The sequence below is a fragment of the Suillus subaureus genome (assembly GCF_016647635.1).
Source record: "Suillus subaureus strain MN1 chromosome Unknown BJ212scaffold_4, whole genome shotgun sequence".
Lineage (NCBI taxonomy): Eukaryota > Fungi > Basidiomycota > Agaricomycetes > Boletales > Suillaceae > Suillus > Suillus subaureus.
In genome coordinates, this window is record NW_024538560.1 from 839,332 (window position 1) to 857,121 (window position 17,790).

The following is a 17,790-nucleotide window of genomic DNA, read 5'->3' on the forward strand; positions in this document are numbered from 1 at the left end:
ATAGATAGTTATTCATTGCGTTTCTGGGTTGGGATGTCGGAGACCATCGAAGTTTCAAGGTTCAGTGATATCCCTCCAGTTTTTTTTGACAAACTTGTTCCTGGATCGTGGACAGAAGTGGCTGTGCCGCTGCGCCTTAATTCCTCTCCGCTGACTCTGCTCAGCGCTAGTGTGCAAGTATGGAGGCCGAGTACCCCCCAAACAGCGATGACCCTCAATGCGAAACCTATTTACATCAAGAGGCCCATATCGGACAAGAGGAGAGTGATGTCCCTCCTTCAAGTTCGCTGCCTGCATCTACTCGCTGTTTGATTGTGATATCCGAGCTTCGGTTGAAAATCTTTCAGTTGGTCCATGACACATTTACGGGTGTCTCAAAAAATAATAATAAGACACTCCTGGCACTTGCCTTGACGTGCAAGTTATTCACTGGACCTGCACTGGACCTTTTGTGGCAAGACCTACGTGGGCTTGCGCCACTTATCAGATGTCTCCCGCAAAGCCTATGGAAAGTCACAGGAAAACTGGTAAGTCGAAATCTGGCGCACTTACGAGAGAATACTAATTCTTCATTCGCCAGGAACTTCAAAGAACGATGACCTTTGATGATTGGTCCATTTTTTGTAAATACAACCACCGTGTCCGTTCACTAAACACAGCAGTCTATGAGACCGTTCGACTTCCGCTGGATATCGAGATTTGGCGTGCCCTCAGCTACCCTCCTTTCTCCCTTCCCTTGCTCCCAAACTTGACATCTCTTACCTGGGGAGAGTACAACAACGAGACATTCCCGTATGTCTACTTGTTTGTGACCCCAAAATTGATGACACTCGATATGGTACGGATGGGCCCGGGGACGTCTACCTTTGGTCCATCTGAACAGTCCATGTTGTCATGTATCTCAATGCTATGCCCTTCTATCTCGCATTTCCGTTTTGGATTTTACGGAAAAGACACGTCGACCACATTACAAAGTTGGTCTCATCTAAAATCGGTGAAAACCGAACAAATTTCTGAGGCGGCCATACTACACTTGTCGAAATTGCCTTTACTCCGGGTTCTAGATTTCAAACTACCTTCAATCCCTATGTCTGCCAATACGCAAAAGCTCCTACAACGTTCTGTGTTCTGCGCAATAGAAGAACTGGGTGTAGAATGTGAAGAGAGTCTGGCGCTTTTAGATGCTTTTTTCGAGAAGCTCTGTATTGCTCCAAAAGCAATATCCTGTGTTGTCACTGACGGAGTGGATTCCATACCGGCCCTACCGGGTTTGATTTCCCGTCTATCTAATGCATGTGCGCATAGCTCACTCGAACAGGTGCGGCTCAGTATCAGCGATCTAGCTGTGGATCCCGATGCTTCAATCGGAGCTGCATCCTTTCAACCGCTCTTCGCCTTCCGCAATCTTCGCAGGCTTAATGTCGAAGCGGATTGCAATGTGCGGTTAAATGATACTGTCCTTTTGCAGATGGCAAAGGCTTGGCCCCTCCTGGAACGGTTATTCTTCCGCCCATACTGTCATTTGAGTCATGACGTCACCCCACATGCATTCGTCTCCCTGTTGCAACACTGCCCATGTTTAGTCTCGGTCTCTGTTTTCATAAATTGGTCGACTATAGACGGGCGTGAGATATCCCCTGTCATTCCCTATCAAGGATTTGCACACAAGGCACTATCAGAGGCGTCCTTTGGTAGTCCAAGGATTCGTCATCCAACAAGGATTGCCGCCTTCATCTCAGCCATTGCACTCAACGTGGAATCAATTGAGGCATGGGATCCTGATTACTACGATGTTCATCCAGGCTTCGAAAAGTACTCTACCAGGTGGAAGCTCGTGGATCATTTGGTCAAGTCTTTCTCCATGGTCCGCGAGCAGGAGAGGAGAACGAAGTTGAATGGAGATGCAGGTGATGAGGAATTTAGAGGTTCATATGACCACTACGGGGTTGTGCAGCCAGCACAAGAGACTGAAAATGGAGAAGCCACTGTTGGCGATGACCATGGAGAGAGTTCCGGGGAAGACAGCGGAAGCGGATACGAATATGTGCCTTATGAAGAACAAGTCACGCCGGAGGAGGAATGATCTAAACTGTTCTGAATTTGACTGGGGGCTTTGCGACCGTTCATTTTTTTCTCAACTAGGCCGCTTCAGCCCTTCGCAAGCGGTACCACACTAGTTTTTTTTAAATTTCCCCACATTATTGGTTCCTGGATCGTGCGCATAGGTGGCTGTGCCACGGCGCCTCGGGCGGTATGTTATCCTTATTCCTCACCGTCTTTGCTCAGCCCTCAGTACTGCAGGGCTAGCAAGTATGGAGGTCAAGTCTGGTCGAGTACTGTGCAGATAGTGATGACTCTGAACGCGGGACCTACTTGAAAAAAAAGATGTGGATGTGTGAGCTGAGAGTAGAAAAGCAGAGGATCGGCGCCCCGGCGTGTTCGCTGTGGCTATATTATTATACATCAATTTGTTCCGTACCAATGGCCGATGGGACTCCATGGAACATATCACTCTTATTTCCTGGACTACACCAATCCGACCCATAGAACATGCTGTCGAAACGGGTTATCGCTGTAGCACGCAGTCGTGCTTTTCTCGCAAGCAGAAATGTCCAATACCGTGACACTGCTGTATCATTGTCGAAAGGATGGTGCGCGACGCGCGTTCTCTGCGTGTTTTTTTCTCTGCTGGCAGCATAGCTAACGGACGATCATTTTCTTGACTGTCTAGGAAAGTCGTTGACTCGCATATGAGACGCGCACAGTTCCATTCATCACATCTCCTCCAAGGTCAGTTCTATGACGTATCTAAACAACGGAGTATGATCATTCAAACCTGCTTTGTTGGTCTGCTGACCCACAGTTGAGACCGTAAAAGTGCCGCAGATGGCAGAGTCCATCTCCGAAGGTACTCTTCGGTCTTGGTCAAAACAGGTTGGGGATAGCGTCGAGGCTGATGAGGAAGTCGCGACCATTGAGACGGACAAAGTAAGTGGCAGCTTATTTGCACTTCTATCATACCACGAACGAACATACTAACGTCCTCTCCTTCAGATCGATGTTTCTGTGAACGCGCCTAAGTCAGGGAAGATCGTGGAACTACTTGCGAAGGAGGATGACACTGTCAACGTCGGCCAGGACCTCTTCAGAATTGAACCCGGTGAAGGTGGTGGTAGGTCCCACGTCTTTCATTTAACACACCATTTCTTCACATGGCTCTAGCATCTCCCACCCCTCAAGAACAGAAGAAGGTAGACCCTGAAGAACCTAAGGACCAACAACTGGACAAGGCAAAGCCAGAGCCTCCCGCACCTTCGGGTGCCGACAAGCAGGGTGGCGGTATTCCTCCCGAGGGACCTAAAGAGTCCAAGAAGGAAGTGAAGCAGGATTCAAAACCAAAGGAGGTCAAGTCAAAAAGCACCTCCCGCCGCGCCAAAGGCAGCCGCACCAGGCAACCGGGGTGAGACGAGGGTAAGCATGGCATTGCTGCACCTCCTTCAAGGATATTAACGTGCCTCTAGGTCAAGATGAACCGTATGCGTCTGCGCATTGCCGAGCGTCTGAAGGAGTCTCAAAATGCTGCCGCTTCACTCACGACCTTCAATGAGATTGACATGTCGTCTCTCATGGAGATGCGAAAGAAGTACAAAGATGAGGTGCTCAAGCAACATGATGTCAAGCTGGGCTTCATGAGTGCGTTCGCTCGTGCATGCGCGCTGGCACTGAAGGAGATTCCTGCTGCAAACGCGTCCATCGAGGGTGACGAGATTATCTACCATGATTACGTCGATCTCAGTGTTGCTGTCGCGACTCCGAAGGGTTTGGTCACTCCCGTAGTGAGGAATGCTGAGGGCATGGGCTTTGTTGATATCGAGAAGGAGATTGCTGCTCTTGGCACCAAGGCCAGGGACGGTAAGTTGACTCTCGAGGACATGGCAGGAGGTACCTTCACCATGTAAGCTTTTTTGATTATCAACCTAAACCAAGACTAATTTCACGCATTCAGTTCCAATGGGGGTGTCTTCGGCTCATTGTACGGAACGCCCATTATCAACTTGCCACAGTCCGCTGTGCTAGGCATGCACGCTATCAAGGACAAACCTGTCGTAGTCAACGGCCAGATTGTCATCAGACCCATCATGGTGGTCGCTCTCACCTACGACCACAGACTACTCGATGGTCGGGAGGCAGTTACATTCCTGGGTTCGTTCTCTTCCTGTTATTTGGTCTTACCTGACGTGTTGACGGCATTTGTAGTCAAGGTTCGCGACTACATCGAGGACCCTCGCAAAATGCTTCTTGCATTGAACTGAGCTTGCCTTGGAGAATTTGTTCACGAAAAACTGGCGGCCAAGTGCACATGTTCTTATAAGTTACAGTAATTTTGCAGTCAGTATTTTCAATGCCAAATTCCTTGGTCTATTCCAAGTTGTCATAAGTTGTCGTTCTAAGGTTACCCATAGCTCTCACTCATCATCTTGCGGGACAATGAGCGACATATTTAAACGCTTCATGCCATGTAATCCACCTTCGTATCAGTCTCCTTTACTGTATCGATCTTCTTCAGGTCGAGTTGGTCAGTTGGAGCTATTAATATTGCTGTACCAGAGGTACCCATAATCTCCCACAAGGCAGTTGCCTTACAGCAACGTGCCTGAATAACATGAAATACAAAAAAAGACACTACGTGTCTGCGTGCAAAAACAAAATAACGACGACCATCGCATCGGCACGTCCGACTGGCAGACATCACGGTACAACCTCCTTTTCCTTACCCTTCCGGGACGGCGGCAGCGCCAAGCTTGGTGAGCTTGCCATGCCTGCGGCACTAGTGAACGATACAAGGCGACGTGTCCCCTTTAACCCCGTTGGTGAGGAGAGAATATTTGGTGAGTGCAAAGGACTGTTTGGGACCGAGACGTTCGAGCGTGTTGGTCTTGTGGGCGTTTCGCCCTGGTTTGCTTCGGTGAGCAAATATTCAACCCAGAGCCGGGAAAAAGACTAGCAGAAAAGTGGTGAGCTTGCGATTGCAGCAATAAATTCGAGGTATTACCTCAGTCTCATCTGTCTTTTCCAAATCGACTGCCTTTTGACTTGGTGACCCGATATTTGAAGGACGTCCCCAGAATGAATTGCCAGATGAAGCTGTTATCGAGGAACGCTGGAGGCCTGCCTTCTCACGTTCTGCGTCCGTCCATGATAGAACAGACGCAAGAAGCGTGAGCATTTCGAAGCGCTTTGCATCGGCACGTGGAGTGGAAAGGAACGATAGAAGAACGTTGTTCACTAGTCGCCGATCTACATTCGTTTCGGATGAGTTGCGCCGAAGTCTACGGAGGGCTTCCATCAGATGTTCGTTGATGATTACGGCTGAAAAGAAGATTGATATTAGGCAACATGTGTGGTGATGGAAATAGACCTTCGTGTCGTAGCTTCCCGATTAATAGATTCTTCTCCTTGACGTCCTGTTCTAGTTCTTGTGTCCGCGAGGCATTGATTTTCAGTTCATCGAGTTTGGCCTGTCTGGTATTTGAGCTTGGTTAGATGGCGACCAGAACACAAGGCAGACCTCTGCGTCTAGAGCTCGTCGCTTGAATTCAGGCTAAGGACATGGTGACATCATCGAGCTGAGATCTGTAGTCCTTCACAGCTTGTGAAAGTTCGTGTTCCTTGGCTGTCAATGTTTCAGCATGGAGAACCTGAACATAAAATACGCATGACATTGCTTACACGCTGAGAAATCCTCTAGCACTGACTGTAAGTTAGTCGCAGTCTCCCGTGCTGCGACCAACTCAACTGACTCTCGAACTCGAACTTCGCGTTCCATCTCCAGATCACGCCTCAATGTCTCCAGGTTCAATCTTGCTTCATCACCCAACATCTTCTCCTGCATTGAGGCGCGCTCCCATTCGCCACGCTCAAGGCGACACCGTTCAAGCTCACTCACAGTCTCCCGAAGCTCACGTTCGCGTAGAAGACTTTCCTGTGCATTCTCGTTCAGAACCTGACTTCGAATTGTATCTAGCTCCTTTGAGTTGCGTTCTGCTTCTTCATGAGATGCGATGAGCTCGGCTTTCAAAGTCTCGACTGTGGAAACCAGATCCTCATTCTGAGCCGTAAGATGCTGAACAAGTTGTTCCCTCCTATCGAGTTCTTCCTATGCATAGTTCGTTAGGGAGCTAAAAATGATACATAGATACTCCAATAGAAACGTACAGCATCCTGTTGAAGCTTATTGCCTAGGCTGGTACGCATCGTCGTGAGTTTGGCTAGGAGATTACGATACTGTGCAGCAAGGTTCTCTTTCTCCTCTCTCTCGCGTTCGAGTTCTCTCTTCAGCTTCTCGACGGGATCCAAGCCCTCCGCGTCTACGAGGGCACGGGAATGTCCATTGACCCCAACTAGTACAGGCGAAGACATGGAGCTGCGTTCACTGTCTAAAGATGAGCGACTATCCACATTTGCGACGTGATTAATAGGAGAAAAGGGTCTGGCATGGACTGGGGACCTCGAATCATTCCGGGTGATGGCTGCGCCGTTGGAAGACATCGATCTCGTTCTTGTCATTCAGTCCTCTGCTCCCAGGGCATAAGGCTATTTCACATACCAAAAATGGAATCCCACGTGCGCTAAGTTCGTTGCACAGACCGGAGTCTTTTCAAGTTGTTAGTCTTTATTCTCGACGAAAGATTCGTTCCTTCTAGTAAGAAAGGGCCTTTGTAGGACTTGTTCTTTGTTTCCAGTTCTTAAAAGCTTTAAAATCGGCCTGACTGCAATATATATTTTGTATCAGTACCAGATCATGACGGCCGAAACACTAGTGCAGCTCCCACCAGAGCTTTTGTATCATATACTATCATTTCTCGACTCGCGCGACCTAGTGCGAATACGAAAGGTGGGTGAACACATGTATTCATCTCACTGTGCTCACTGCTCATCTGTCATAGACTTGCAAAAAGTTGAAAGGAATTGTAGATGATTCGGATATGTTGCAATACATCATCGACCTCGGTTACTTCCAAATGAATCCAATGGGATCCTCGGAAGTGGACGTGCCACCGGCTATGCGTCGCGAACGACTTAGACTGTATGACGCTGCACGGCAACACATTGAATTTAGATTGAAGCACACGCTATCGTTACCAATGTCAGGACTCGGACGTGTAGATGCGTTTGGGGGCGGCATATACGGTTCAGCTGGGGAGAACTGCATCCACTTTGCACGACTGCCACCCGACGTGTCTGATTCTGGCGATTTATCATATTCCCATCGCTGGAATCACCCTGTCGACACAACGAACTTAGTGAACTTCACTTTCTGTGCCGTGCAAGATCTACTTATTGTCGTGGCACACTCACCAGACTTGTGAGTATCTCCATTGTTTTCGCTCAGTTCTTTCTCAGGCTAGATCGGGTGGGCAGGCGGAGTCATGCATACGAGATCCATCTGAAGTCGTTGACAACGAACGACACTCACCCCGATGCAGCGCAACCACTCCTGAAAGCACTCGACAAGCATGATATTGATCACCAAATATTGAATACCAAGGGTTGTGTGAAGGTCCAAATCATCAGGAATTACGTTAGCATGCTATCCTGGGCTGTTATCGCAAACGTGGACGACACCTTGTATAGTATACAAATGTGGGACTGGAAATCCAAGAAGGGCTACCAGGTCAATCACTTTTACAAGTCAATTCGGCTAGAAATTGAAGCATATAACAGTTCAATCTTTTTTTCCGCTACGATATCAGCGACTACTCTTTCATTACGGAGGATAAGTTCCTCGTCTTTGTCGCCTCTGGGAGTATGGAAATTTATTCCATTGACGACAAGTCGAAGCTCCCGCAACGCACCGCAACAATCTCCTTGCCTTCTCTCGTGGACGACTTTTCATACACAGATGTGTTCATAAGCGAACATCCAACTCCTAGTTCCACGTTTCCCGATTTTCGACAGTCCCACCAGCAACCTTCATGTTCATTTCATCCAAGTGCAGATGATCGACTCATAGTCATCCTTGTTTGGGTCACTCGAACGAACACGGACCATTCACTCTACTATCGCTTTGTTGTCCGGCGTAGTGCCATTCTGGAATTCGAAAGTTTATCTGTCAGGACTTACAATCAAATTTTAAGCTCAATTTTCAGGCTGCCTTGGTCGATGTGGGGACCGCAGCATACGTCGTGGTTCCGTGTTCAGCTAAATGAGGACTGGCATACTTCACTCTTTGGTTTCCGCACTGTGGAGTCCATCAATGAACTCAGTCCTCACCACCTCGCGGAAGGTCCTCGTCGGCTATATGTCAGAGATTTCAATCCACACATCGCTTGGAATTATGGTGCGGTAGATAAATCGAGATGGCGCGGTAAAATTGTACCAGGCGTGATGGACAGGACGACCTCGTATCCGTTCACGGAACCGCTTGGGCATGCACTGACGTATCGCGAGGACTCTTAGCGAGGAGCTGTTCGATGTGAATGAAATTTTCTCAGACGAAAGCAGGATTCTGCTGGTGAAAGTGAGTTGCAACTTGCCCTTTAACGGTTCTCTATAGTAATAATGGATTGCGGTAGAAATTTGGTTCTAGTGCATTGGAAAAAATCGACGTATTGGTATTCTGACCATGCAATGTCACACAATATCGACGCCTTGGAGGGATGCTCAATTCAAGAAGGGCAGCGTGGATGTACCAAGGATTCCAGCCTCAGCTAAGGCTGAGTCGTACAATTTTACGCATCGGTTATATGCGCACTCCAGCTCAGGATCATTGCGCGCAAAGCAACGAATCGGGGAGACCGCGGGGAAGGTCAGTTGGTTCCTACGTCTAGCAAGATCGCTAAGTAGGATGTTCTGGTGTGTGTAATTAAACAATGATTTCCCTGCAAACTACTGGAACAACCCCTGCCTGAACGTAAGACGTTTGATTGTTGAGGCCATCTCCGCACATCATGAAACGAATATAAGAAGTAGTGCAACGTGTACATGTTCCATTACTAGATAAGTTCGTCTAAGCGCCAGGGTTCGTGTTCGTAGAATGTAATTAAGCGTCTGCCGCCTCCAGCTCAGGAACAAGGCACTCACAGCAGGTCACAACATCAGAGCTCACCATTTATTCGCACCTTCCTCTCTATCTCCTCCTCATGTCTCCTCAACAAGAACCGATCCACCCAACCGCCCTTGGGAAATGCTTTATCCCACCGGTTATGCAAATGCACCGCAAATATCTTGCCTAGCGCCCTATCCAGTGCTCCACCCTCCTCAAGCCCCTCGCCGGGTCTGCCGGTCCACTTCCCGTCCAAGCGATCAGGCTCAAACGGCTCTGGCGCTCTGTTATCGAGACGACACACTAGAGGGTCGGAGAAGCAGAACGGTAAAATTTTGAAGGGAGGTATGGATTCGTTGAGGAGGCGCCGCCACAGCCTATGGTAAAGAACTGAGCCCCAATCAGTGCTTGGAGAGCGCGGGGGAGTGCTATGTGCCATGAGATGGAAGGCCTCGCAGAGGTAAGGCGAGTGCTTGCGAAAGTGCATAAGCGCACCGTTAAACGGTTGGTAAATCTTGTCTGAGGAATCTTGTGGATTAGTGAACGAAAGAGGGTTGATTATTGAATTACCGTAGCAGTCCCATTGCGTTACGAATTCGTGCTCAAGCAATGGAGAGAGGTCTCGGGTTAGGAGCATGTCCATGTCTATCCAAGCGCCGCCGTATGCCCAGATGACAAGTAAGCGGACGAGGTCGCCGTCTACCCATGCTTTCTTGTCCTCGAGGTTGAGTAAGCGGTGGTTCTCCATTGCCGTGCCCTTGGCCAATTCAGATATATCCACTATCCGAAGTGTGAACGAGCCGGGAAACAGTTCGAGATACTTTTGCACCACAGAATAGAGTGATAAATCACCGTTCGACCAGAGTATTAGATGAGAGCGGGGGAGGTCTTGCGTAGCGAAGAATGACTTTAGCATGTACTCTTGTCTCTCACCGAAGGGTGCAAGATCGACGCGCCAATATGTGTGGAACTGTGCTCGCTCCTCTGATGGGATATACCGCTCCTCTGCCTTTCGTTCCCCTTCTGCAAATCTTACTGTTCCCGCTAACTCGTAGCAGTCCATACCCATCCGCATTGGCACGCCCGCTTGAACCTCAAACCGTTTCCCGCCATACACGGCGTCACTGACGTTGTACAATGGGCTGATACGCTCGGGCTCAAAACATCCTGCAAGTGGGGATAGTGGGAGTATTTCGCGCTGTATCCATGCTCGTTTATGGAACACGAGCCCGATGCTCCCATGCGGTTCATAGAGATAGCATACCGTGTATCCTATGATAAACACCAGCGGAAGCGCGAATTTCAAGAATGTTGTGGATCGAAAACCTCTTCGTAGTCGCATGTTGGGCCAGGAGAAGCGTTATTTTTTGCCAAGGTGGAGGATGAACAGCGTCATTAGTCGGGCATGGGAATGACTTCATAGCCTGCTCTCAGGCTGGGTGTCAGCATCAGGCGGAAGACGGTGTTGGTGCTTATGGTGTGAAGTTTGTAAACTGCGATGAAGTTAGACTTCGTGTGAAAAATTGACGGTCCAATGGGTGACGGTTTGCAGTCTCGCTTAAACTGCAAACGTGACACGTGACGACTCAGCCACAGCGCTGCCTTACTCATTGGGCTCATTTGGCAATCGCGCTCCACCCAGACCTCGACCACCGGTGATCAACACGATCAGCACGATCGGTGTCAGAGACTCGAAATCGGGCAAGCCGGGTCAAGACGAGCTATTGTGTCTCGCTGGTTATGTAGATAGTGAGTGTTGTCAGTATGTTCTCAAAGATATGCTCACTGATCAGTCCTTCCTCTTCTTCTTCGTCTAATTGTGCGTTCATCCTCTGAATTGTGCATTCAGGCATGCAGCATGCTATGTGAGGATATGCTGCCCTGGGCAGGGAGGAAATCTAGAACATCACAGGTGAGTTAGTCCAGTGGTGGTCATTTCTTTCTCTGACTGTGTGGACGACTATTAGGTGTGATCGATGACATCTGGCACAAGGATATTTGAAACTGGAGCTGACATTCATAGTCGTAAGTAAGTAAGATTTATGATACTTGAAACCAGAGCTGACATTCATAGTTGTAGGTAAATGGCAAGCCTGCTAAAGTATGGATAGTGCTGGGCAGAGAGAAGAAATTGAGGATATCACAGGTGAGTTAGTCCAGTGGTGGCCATTTCTTTCTCTGACCTGTGTGGATGACTATTAGGTGCGATCAATGACATCTGGCATGAGGAAACCAGAGCTGATGTTCATAGTCATAGGTAAGGTTGACAATACTTGAAACCAGAGCTGACATTCATAGTCATAGGTAAATGGCAAGCCTGCTAAAGTAGGGATGGTGCTCAGCAAGTATGGATGGTGCTTCTGAAACCAGAGCTGATGTTCATAGTCATAGGTAAATGGTGAGCCTGCTAAAGTAGGGATGGTGCTCAGTAAGTATGGATGGTGCTTTTGAATACAGAGCTGACATTTACAGTTGTAGGTAAATGGCAAGCCTGCTAAAGTAGGGATGGTGCTCAGTGATTAAAGTATGGATGGTGCTGGGCAGAGAGGAAATCGAGGATATCACAGGTGAGTTAGTTCAGTGATGGTCATTTCTTTCTCTGACTGTGCAGACGACTATTAGATGCAATCAATGACATTTGGCATGAGGATATTTGAATATGGAGCTGACATTCATAGTCATAGGTAAACAGTGAGCCTGCTAATAAAGTATGGATGGTGCTCAGTGATTAAAGTATGGATGGTGCTTGGTGATAAGTATGGATGGTGCTCAGTGATTAAAGTATGGATGGTGCTTGGCGATAAGTATGGATGGTGCTCAGCAATTAAAGTATGGATGGTGCTCTGTGATTAAAGTATGGATGGTGCTTGGTGATTAATACTTGGATGTACTATGTAGGGAGGATTAAACAGTCAAAGTACTTGAGTAGCGCTCAAGATGTCTGGCTGTGTGGTGAGAAGTTCATGCCACTTCTTTGCAACAGCATCATCCTTGCTCAATAGATACATCTTGCTACCTTTGGCATGGTGGAATGCACCCTGAGCCAATGGATGGTTGAGGTCTCCACCAAAAAACATGCATGCATTATTTGCATCTTGAGCTGCTGCTGAAGTCCACTGCTCTGTGATACAGTTAAGGATTTGCTGGTAAGAAAACCTCTTGCCATTTTTGTCACTGAACACATGCCAGAATGAAGCAGTGTCTGGATAATGCTGACACTCCTTGGCAATGAACTAGATTAATCAAGAAAGTGACACTTGCAAATTAAAGTGAGAACATACCTTCCAATTTCCCCACTCAACCCTTAGAGCATCCCAGGCTGTTGTTTTGACCCCCTTCGCTCTCTTGTAGAACTCACCCCAGTATTTTACAGGAATTCCGCGACCACCCACACAGAGCAAGTTTGAACTCTCCCACTCCTTGCACAACCTGTCGATATCCTTTGAAAGGTGAATTGTCAGTGGCTCTGGGACCCATGTTTTGTCATACTCAAACCGTTCATCGCCAAGCAGAGCAATTCCAAGCTTAGCTGAGGGGATGAACTGTTGAGGTATGGCATGAAAATCCAAATGAGGTGAGCTGACTTGCTGACTTGACAGCGGTAGTACTGTAGTAGTTGTATGAGCAGCTGGACCCATGGGCTGCGCTTGGTGAGGAACAATGTGGTTTTCATGAACTGGAGACAGTGCGGAGTGGCAGACCAATGACTTCACATCCATGACATGAGTGGTCACATTGTTGATACTACCTTTGATGTTGTATATGTCATCTCTGAATGACTGTATATTGTTCTCGACTCTCCGCATATGAACAGCAAATGACTCCTACATAAGTCAGCAGGTGGTGAGGTCATGTTTTCTTGAATAGCTGACAGAATCTACCTGTTCATGCAGGGAACCAGACCCTGTCAGCTCCAAGTCTGCTGGCACTTCAGGAGTCTTTTTTTTTTTTTTGATCTTTGTTTATTGTCCTGTGGGGTGGGGCTGTTACGAACTAGGATAGTCGCAACAACAGCTGCTCGATAAGAGTGACGGCTGAAGTTGAACCAAGACCTTTACAAATGTAAAGGGTCATTTAAGACAAGTTTGAGAGAGTGTCTCTTGCTTGAATATCAGTATTCAGACGACTTAAGATTGGGGGTCTTAAGCAAAGGAAGTTCAGGTAAAACCTAGTAAGATTAAAGTGAAGTTCTACTAAGTACATGACCGAGCTTATATAGACGTAAGTACTTTAGGGCAGGTACGTATACATCAGTGATGAGTCATAGATAAGACCGAGTCAGAGATAAGAGTGAGTCACCTAGTGATGGCAGCGGCGATCATGGTGTAATACAGATAAGGCAAGAGATGAGTCTAGTGATGGTGCAATAAGAAGTAGCGTGGTCATGACATAATACAATGAATAGTAAGGAAAATGAATAGGGGTGTGAGTAACTGTAACATTACCCTGTGTTTAGGAACGAAGTCGCCAACTTCAGTTATCCTGATTGGCCCAGTAAATGGGGTCAGCATCGTAGTTAGAGTGTAGCAGATCATCTTGCTCCTCAGTGATAGAGAGTGATCTATCATGTAGCTCAGCAGCATGGTAGATAGCATCCTGCTCGATCTCCCAATGGGTGAGGGCATCATAAAAGCCTGGGTCAGTCCAAACCAGCGGGATGACCGCTGCGCTGTCCAAGTCTTTACAAAAGACAGATAGGTGTCCAGGTGCATACTCTTTGCAAACCCAGCAGTAATATGCAGGACAGTTCTTATGGCGATGTCCAGCAGTGTGGCAGTTATGACATACAACATTATCAATTGGTGCCGTCTTTATGATGGTGATGGTGGGGGACTGGTCAGGGGGAGAAGGGGATCTCGACCATTTGAGTGGTTTATGCGGGGAAGCTGATGCAGCTTGTTTGGCAGCAATGCAGGAAGATCTTCGCTTGAGCAGGTATCTATGTGTGGTGGGTGTGATAGGGGTAGGAGACAGAGAAACTGGTACATCAAGTACAGCAATAGGAGGGATATTATCATCCTGAAGCTCAGTGGTAGCTGCTGCAGGGGTCAGCGGTGGGATGGGAACAGCAATGTGTGGGGAAGGGGGGCATGCGACTGGGTTGAGGGCGATTTGTTCTGTGACAATGTGGATGGCTTCTTGGATAGCTTCTTGAGTATCGTCAGGCAGTAGACGGATTGCAGTATTACGAATGTGTATATGAAGGTGGCGGAAGATGGTCTTGTGACGCTCATCTTCCAAAAGATTGGCGGTACGCTCAATAAGGCTGGCGTCTCTGATAATCCTAATAATGAGTCCGCTAGATATCGCCCCTCTCTCTCCTAGAAGACAATCTATTTCTATAGTGTACTGTTGGGACGTGATGGCGGATTCAAATAGAGTGCTGGTTTCAACCTGATCAATGACTGAAAAGTAATCGGTGAGTGTAGAGTCGTCAGTGAGGGTGAGGGTTGAGTCAGAAGCTGGTGGGGATATTACTGGGGAAGATGCGTTATTGGCGAGGTTAACGGCAGTGGCAGTCTGATAGTCAAGAAGGGACAATGGATGAGTGTTTCCTTCAGCTACGGTGTTCATAGCAGCGGTGAGTTCTTCAATGCGTAATATACAGAGGTGTAGTTGTTTGAGAGAGGACATTGCTTCAAGTCTATAACTTGTGAGCCTTTTTATAGGCAGTAAGGATGTTGGTAGTGTTGCTAAGGTTCTCCTCAGGGACCCATTCATTACTGGCAGAAGAGTAGCCTTTCCAGGATAAGAGATAGCATCTTCATTTTCCCATGCCCTTGTGCGATAAGATCGCATCAATTTCGTATTCTTCTTCATTATCAATGATGTCTGGGGGAGGGTCATGGAAGTTTGGACCATGAATTTCCATCTCTTGATAGGATGATAGTTCAGAAGCATGAAACGTGGGGTGAACTTTCCACTGTGGCGGTAGTTGGAGTGTGAAAGTGATGGGGGAGAGAATGGTGATGATTGGGAAAGGGCCGTATCACTTAGGTGCGAGTTTCCATGATGGTAACTGTGTGATTAGGTTCTTTCTGGATAACCAAACCTTATCTCCTATCTTCCATGGGTGATACTTTTGCCCATGAGTTTGTTCTGCCATTCATTGCATAGTGAGGTTATGACAAGAGAGTGCCTCTTCTCTGGATTTCTGGAGATAGTGGAGTCTGTCTTCTGCTGCTGGGACCGTAGAGTTGGGGAGTGTGTGAGGAAGAGCCCATGGTTCGTATCCCATCATTAGAAAGAATGGTGAAGCGTTACGGGAGTTGTGTTTCCGATGGTTGTGCACAAATTCCACCATGGGAAGATGTTCCACCCAATTTTCAGGGTGATTTCGGCAATAGATTCGGAGATACATTTCAAGCTCCTGATTGAGTCGTTCAATCTGGCCATCAGTCTGAGGGTGATAAGCGGTGGATGCTGCTATGTTGTATTTCAAGAGCTTGGCAAGGGCACATGAGAACTTGGATACGAATTGCGGTCTGTGATCAGAGATGACTTTCTCATGTAGGCCAAATCGGCGGTAAACGTATTTGAAGAATTTCTTGGCAACCCCTTCAGAAGTGATGGTTTTAGTACATGGGATGAGAATTACCCCCTTCATAAGCCCATGGTCTACCACGACCATGACAGAATCAAAACCGGCACAAAGGGGAAGATCAGTGATAAGGTCAATGGAGACCTGGGCAAATGGGACAGTGGCAGCAGACAGGATCGGGATGAGGGGGGGTGTTGTTGGGTGGGTATCAGATTTCATCTGCTGACAAAGGGTGCAACCGTCAACGTATTTTCATATATAGGTATCCATCGAGGGCCACCAAAAGTCTCGTTTGACAAGTTCTTCAGTTTTGAAATGTCCTGGGTGACCAGCAGTAGGGTGATCATGACAGTGTTCTAAAATAAGGTGCCGACTGGTGGGACGAATGTAAGCGCGGTCTTTATAGTAGAGGACATCATCTTTGACTGTCCAATCCACAAGAGCAGATTTCATTGGGGGAAGAGAAAGGCCATCCAAGGCATCAGAGGCGGCTTGGAAAATGGGGTCGGGGTCGGAGGGGTCGGGGTTCGTGAGGGAGGTCATAAGTTCGACATCAAGAAGGCGGACAAACATGGAGTCGGGGAGGAGGGTAATATCTTTATTATCATTAGTGGAATTGTTTCCATGGTCAGGACGTTGGGAGAGTGCATCAGGGGCTACAAGTTTGGTTCCAGCAACATGATGGAGTTCTATGTCATAATAGGATAGGATCAACTGCCAGCGAGCTTGTCTGCGAGTTAATTTCTGAGCAGTGTGGAAGTACAGCAGGTTTTTATGGTCAGTGAAGATAATGACAGGATGAGGGTTCCCTTCCAGGTAATGACACCATTCCATTAAGGCGTGGATAACCGCCAGCAGTTCATGATCAAAGATCTGATAGTTTCGTTCTGCTGGGTTCAGGGTCTGTGACAAATAACTGCAGGGATGATACGTCCCATTTTCATCAGTTTGCAGCAGTACTGCACCAGTGGCTACTAGTGAGGCATTGGTTGCTACAGCGAATTGGCGGCTGGGGTTGGGGTTCCGAAGGACGGGTTGTTTCAGAAAACAGTCTTTGAGCGTTGCAAAGGCAGTGGAGCAAGATTCTGACCATTGAAATATGGTAGCTTTCTTTGTCAGATCAATTAATGGCCTGGCGATGTTGGAGTAGTGAGAGATGAAGTTACGGTAGAAGTTACAAAACCCTAGAAAGGATCGAACTTCTTTCACTGTCGTGGGGGTAGGCCAATCTCGAATACCATCTGTTTTGGCTGCGTCCATTGCCACACAACCAGGACATATTATCATTCCCAGATATTCCACTTCCTGTGCATCAAACATGCACTTCTCCAGTTTCAGAAACAGTTTCTCTTGACAGATCCTTTCAAGAACACGCCAGGTTCATTCATGATGAGAAGTGAGGTTGTTTGAGAAAATTAGGATATCATCCATGTATATGATGAGCCATCCTTTGTTGATCTCCTGTTGGAATGTTTGGTTCATGTATGCTTGGAAGGTGGCAGGAGAGTTGCAGAGACCGAAAAACATGATGTTTGGCTCAAAGAGTCCATGCTCCATGGTAAAAGCGGCCTTCCATCTATCATCAGGATGGATACGGATGTTATTGTACCCAGAACAAACGTCCATCTTTGTAAAGTATTTGGCACCATGCAACCGAGTGACTAATGAAAGCGGCAATGGGAGGGGATAGGCATTCTTAACTGTCCAGTCATTGATATACTGGTAGTCTTGACAGGGATGAAGGTCTCCGCTTTTCTTTCCTACAAAGAAGAAACTGCTTGCTTGCGGTGATTTCGATTCCGAGATGAATCCTTTCTTTATGTTTTCATTGATAAAAGCTTTAACCACTGTGTTCTGCTTCCAACAATGGGTACACTTTGGATGTTTTGGGAATGAAACCAGGTTTTGTTTCAATACAGTGATCTATACCGGGTCATTCAGGGGGCAACTGATTGAGGCTATCTTTTGTGAAGATGTCGGCAAAATTGTGAAGGTAAGCGGGGACAAGTTCTTCGAACAATTTCTTCTTTTGCTCAAGTCTAGCAGCTAGTGCAAACTGTTGTGCCTTATTGCTAGTTTTGACGTATTCCATCAGCCATGTCAAGGGCGTAACCGTGGGTTGCTGTTCCGCGATGCTAGTACCATCTTTGGTCAAGGGGATATCCATAGAGATGTTGTTGATAACCCTCAGCTCAGAAGCGTC

General features: G+C 47.5%; 8 protein-coding genes across 8 annotated transcripts; 4 read left to right on the forward strand and 4 right to left on the reverse strand.

The window, feature by feature from the left end:
- The first annotated feature begins 129 nt into the window (after positions 1–129).
- BJ212DRAFT_1325680 (uncharacterized protein) lies at positions 130–2,488 on the forward strand. Its single transcript, XM_041334576.1, has 2 exons — positions 130–527; positions 581–2,488. The coding sequence occupies exons 1-2, from the start codon at positions 180–182 to the stop codon at positions 2,081–2,083; spliced, it is 1,851 nt and encodes a 616-aa protein (XP_041197692.1). The 5' UTR covers positions 130–179; the 3' UTR covers positions 2,084–2,488.
- Positions 2,489–2,550: 62 nt separating this feature from the next.
- Positions 2,551–4,313, forward strand: BJ212DRAFT_1261826 (uncharacterized protein; the record flags this gene model as incomplete). Its single annotated transcript, XM_041330213.1, has 9 exons — positions 2,551–2,639; positions 2,732–2,790; positions 2,864–2,988; positions 3,055–3,172; positions 3,223–3,404; positions 3,439–3,471; positions 3,522–3,955; positions 4,007–4,203; positions 4,258–4,313. 9 exons carry the CDS (start codon positions 2,551–2,553, stop codon positions 4,311–4,313), a joined length of 1,293 nt encoding a protein of 430 aa, XP_041197693.1.
- Positions 4,314–4,749: 436 nt separating this feature from the next.
- On the reverse strand, positions 4,750–6,420 carry BJ212DRAFT_1444722 (uncharacterized protein; the record flags this gene model as incomplete). The annotated part of the gene is made up of 6 exons (XM_041337992.1): positions 4,750–5,001; positions 5,054–5,370; positions 5,420–5,523; positions 5,611–5,674; positions 5,731–6,157; positions 6,217–6,420. 6 exons carry the CDS (start codon positions 6,418–6,420, stop codon positions 4,750–4,752), a joined length of 1,368 nt encoding a protein of 455 aa, XP_041197694.1.
- Positions 6,421–6,671: 251 nt separating this feature from the next.
- Positions 6,672–8,807, forward strand: BJ212DRAFT_695336 (uncharacterized protein). The gene is made up of 5 exons (XM_041343838.1): positions 6,672–6,895; positions 6,948–7,366; positions 7,423–7,675; positions 7,726–8,521; positions 8,577–8,807. Exons 1-4 carry the CDS (start codon positions 6,803–6,805, stop codon positions 8,458–8,460), a joined length of 1,500 nt encoding a protein of 499 aa, XP_041197695.1. The 5' UTR covers positions 6,672–6,802; the 3' UTR covers positions 8,461–8,521; positions 8,577–8,807.
- A 291-nt stretch (positions 8,808–9,098) lies between these two features.
- On the reverse strand, positions 9,099–10,115 carry BJ212DRAFT_1262564 (uncharacterized protein; the record flags this gene model as incomplete). Its single annotated transcript, XM_041330277.1, has 2 exons — positions 9,099–9,565; positions 9,617–10,115. 2 exons carry the CDS (start codon positions 10,113–10,115, stop codon positions 9,099–9,101), a joined length of 966 nt encoding a protein of 321 aa, XP_041197696.1.
- On the reverse strand, positions 10,110–10,352 carry BJ212DRAFT_1210469 (uncharacterized protein; the record flags this gene model as incomplete). The annotated part of the gene is made up of 1 exon (XM_041329223.1): positions 10,110–10,352. A coding segment is annotated over one exon (243 nt), but the record flags the coding sequence as incomplete, so codon positions are not given.
- Positions 10,353–10,580: 228 nt separating this feature from the next.
- Positions 10,581–11,689, forward strand: BJ212DRAFT_1585115 (uncharacterized protein; the record flags this gene model as incomplete). Its single annotated transcript, XM_041342353.1, has 6 exons — positions 10,581–10,590; positions 10,643–10,795; positions 10,840–10,865; positions 10,896–10,958; positions 11,127–11,147; positions 11,571–11,689. The coding sequence occupies 6 exons, from the start codon at positions 10,581–10,583 to the stop codon at positions 11,628–11,630; spliced, it is 333 nt and encodes a 110-aa protein (XP_041197698.1). The 3' UTR covers positions 11,631–11,689.
- A 269-nt stretch (positions 11,690–11,958) lies between these two features.
- BJ212DRAFT_1296217 (uncharacterized protein) lies at positions 11,959–12,765 on the reverse strand (the record flags this gene model as incomplete). The annotated part of the gene is made up of 2 exons (XM_041332407.1): positions 11,959–12,279; positions 12,328–12,765. The coding sequence occupies 2 exons, from the start codon at positions 12,763–12,765 to the stop codon at positions 11,959–11,961; spliced, it is 759 nt and encodes a 252-aa protein (XP_041197699.1).
- Positions 12,766–17,790: the final 5,025 nt, after the last annotated feature.

Excerpts from the sequence above, each read along its gene's own strand:
- BJ212DRAFT_1325680 (XM_041334576.1), top strand. The coding sequence starts at position 180 with ATGGAGGCCGAGTACCCCCCAAACAGCGATGACCCTCAATGCGAAACC. Across the intron at positions 528-580 it reads GGAAAGTCACAGGAAAACTG|GAACTTCAAAGAACGATGAC; the intron begins GTAAGTCGAAAT and ends TTCATTCGCCAG.
- BJ212DRAFT_695336 (XM_041343838.1), top strand. The coding sequence starts at position 6,803 with ATGACGGCCGAAACACTAGTGCAGCTCCCACCAGAGCTTTTGTATCAT. Across the intron at positions 6,896-6,947 it reads ACCTAGTGCGAATACGAAAG|ACTTGCAAAAAGTTGAAAGG; the intron begins GTGGGTGAACAC and ends CATCTGTCATAG. Across the intron at positions 7,367-7,422 it reads GTGGCACACTCACCAGACTT|GCGGAGTCATGCATACGAGA; the intron begins GTGAGTATCTCC and ends TCGGGTGGGCAG.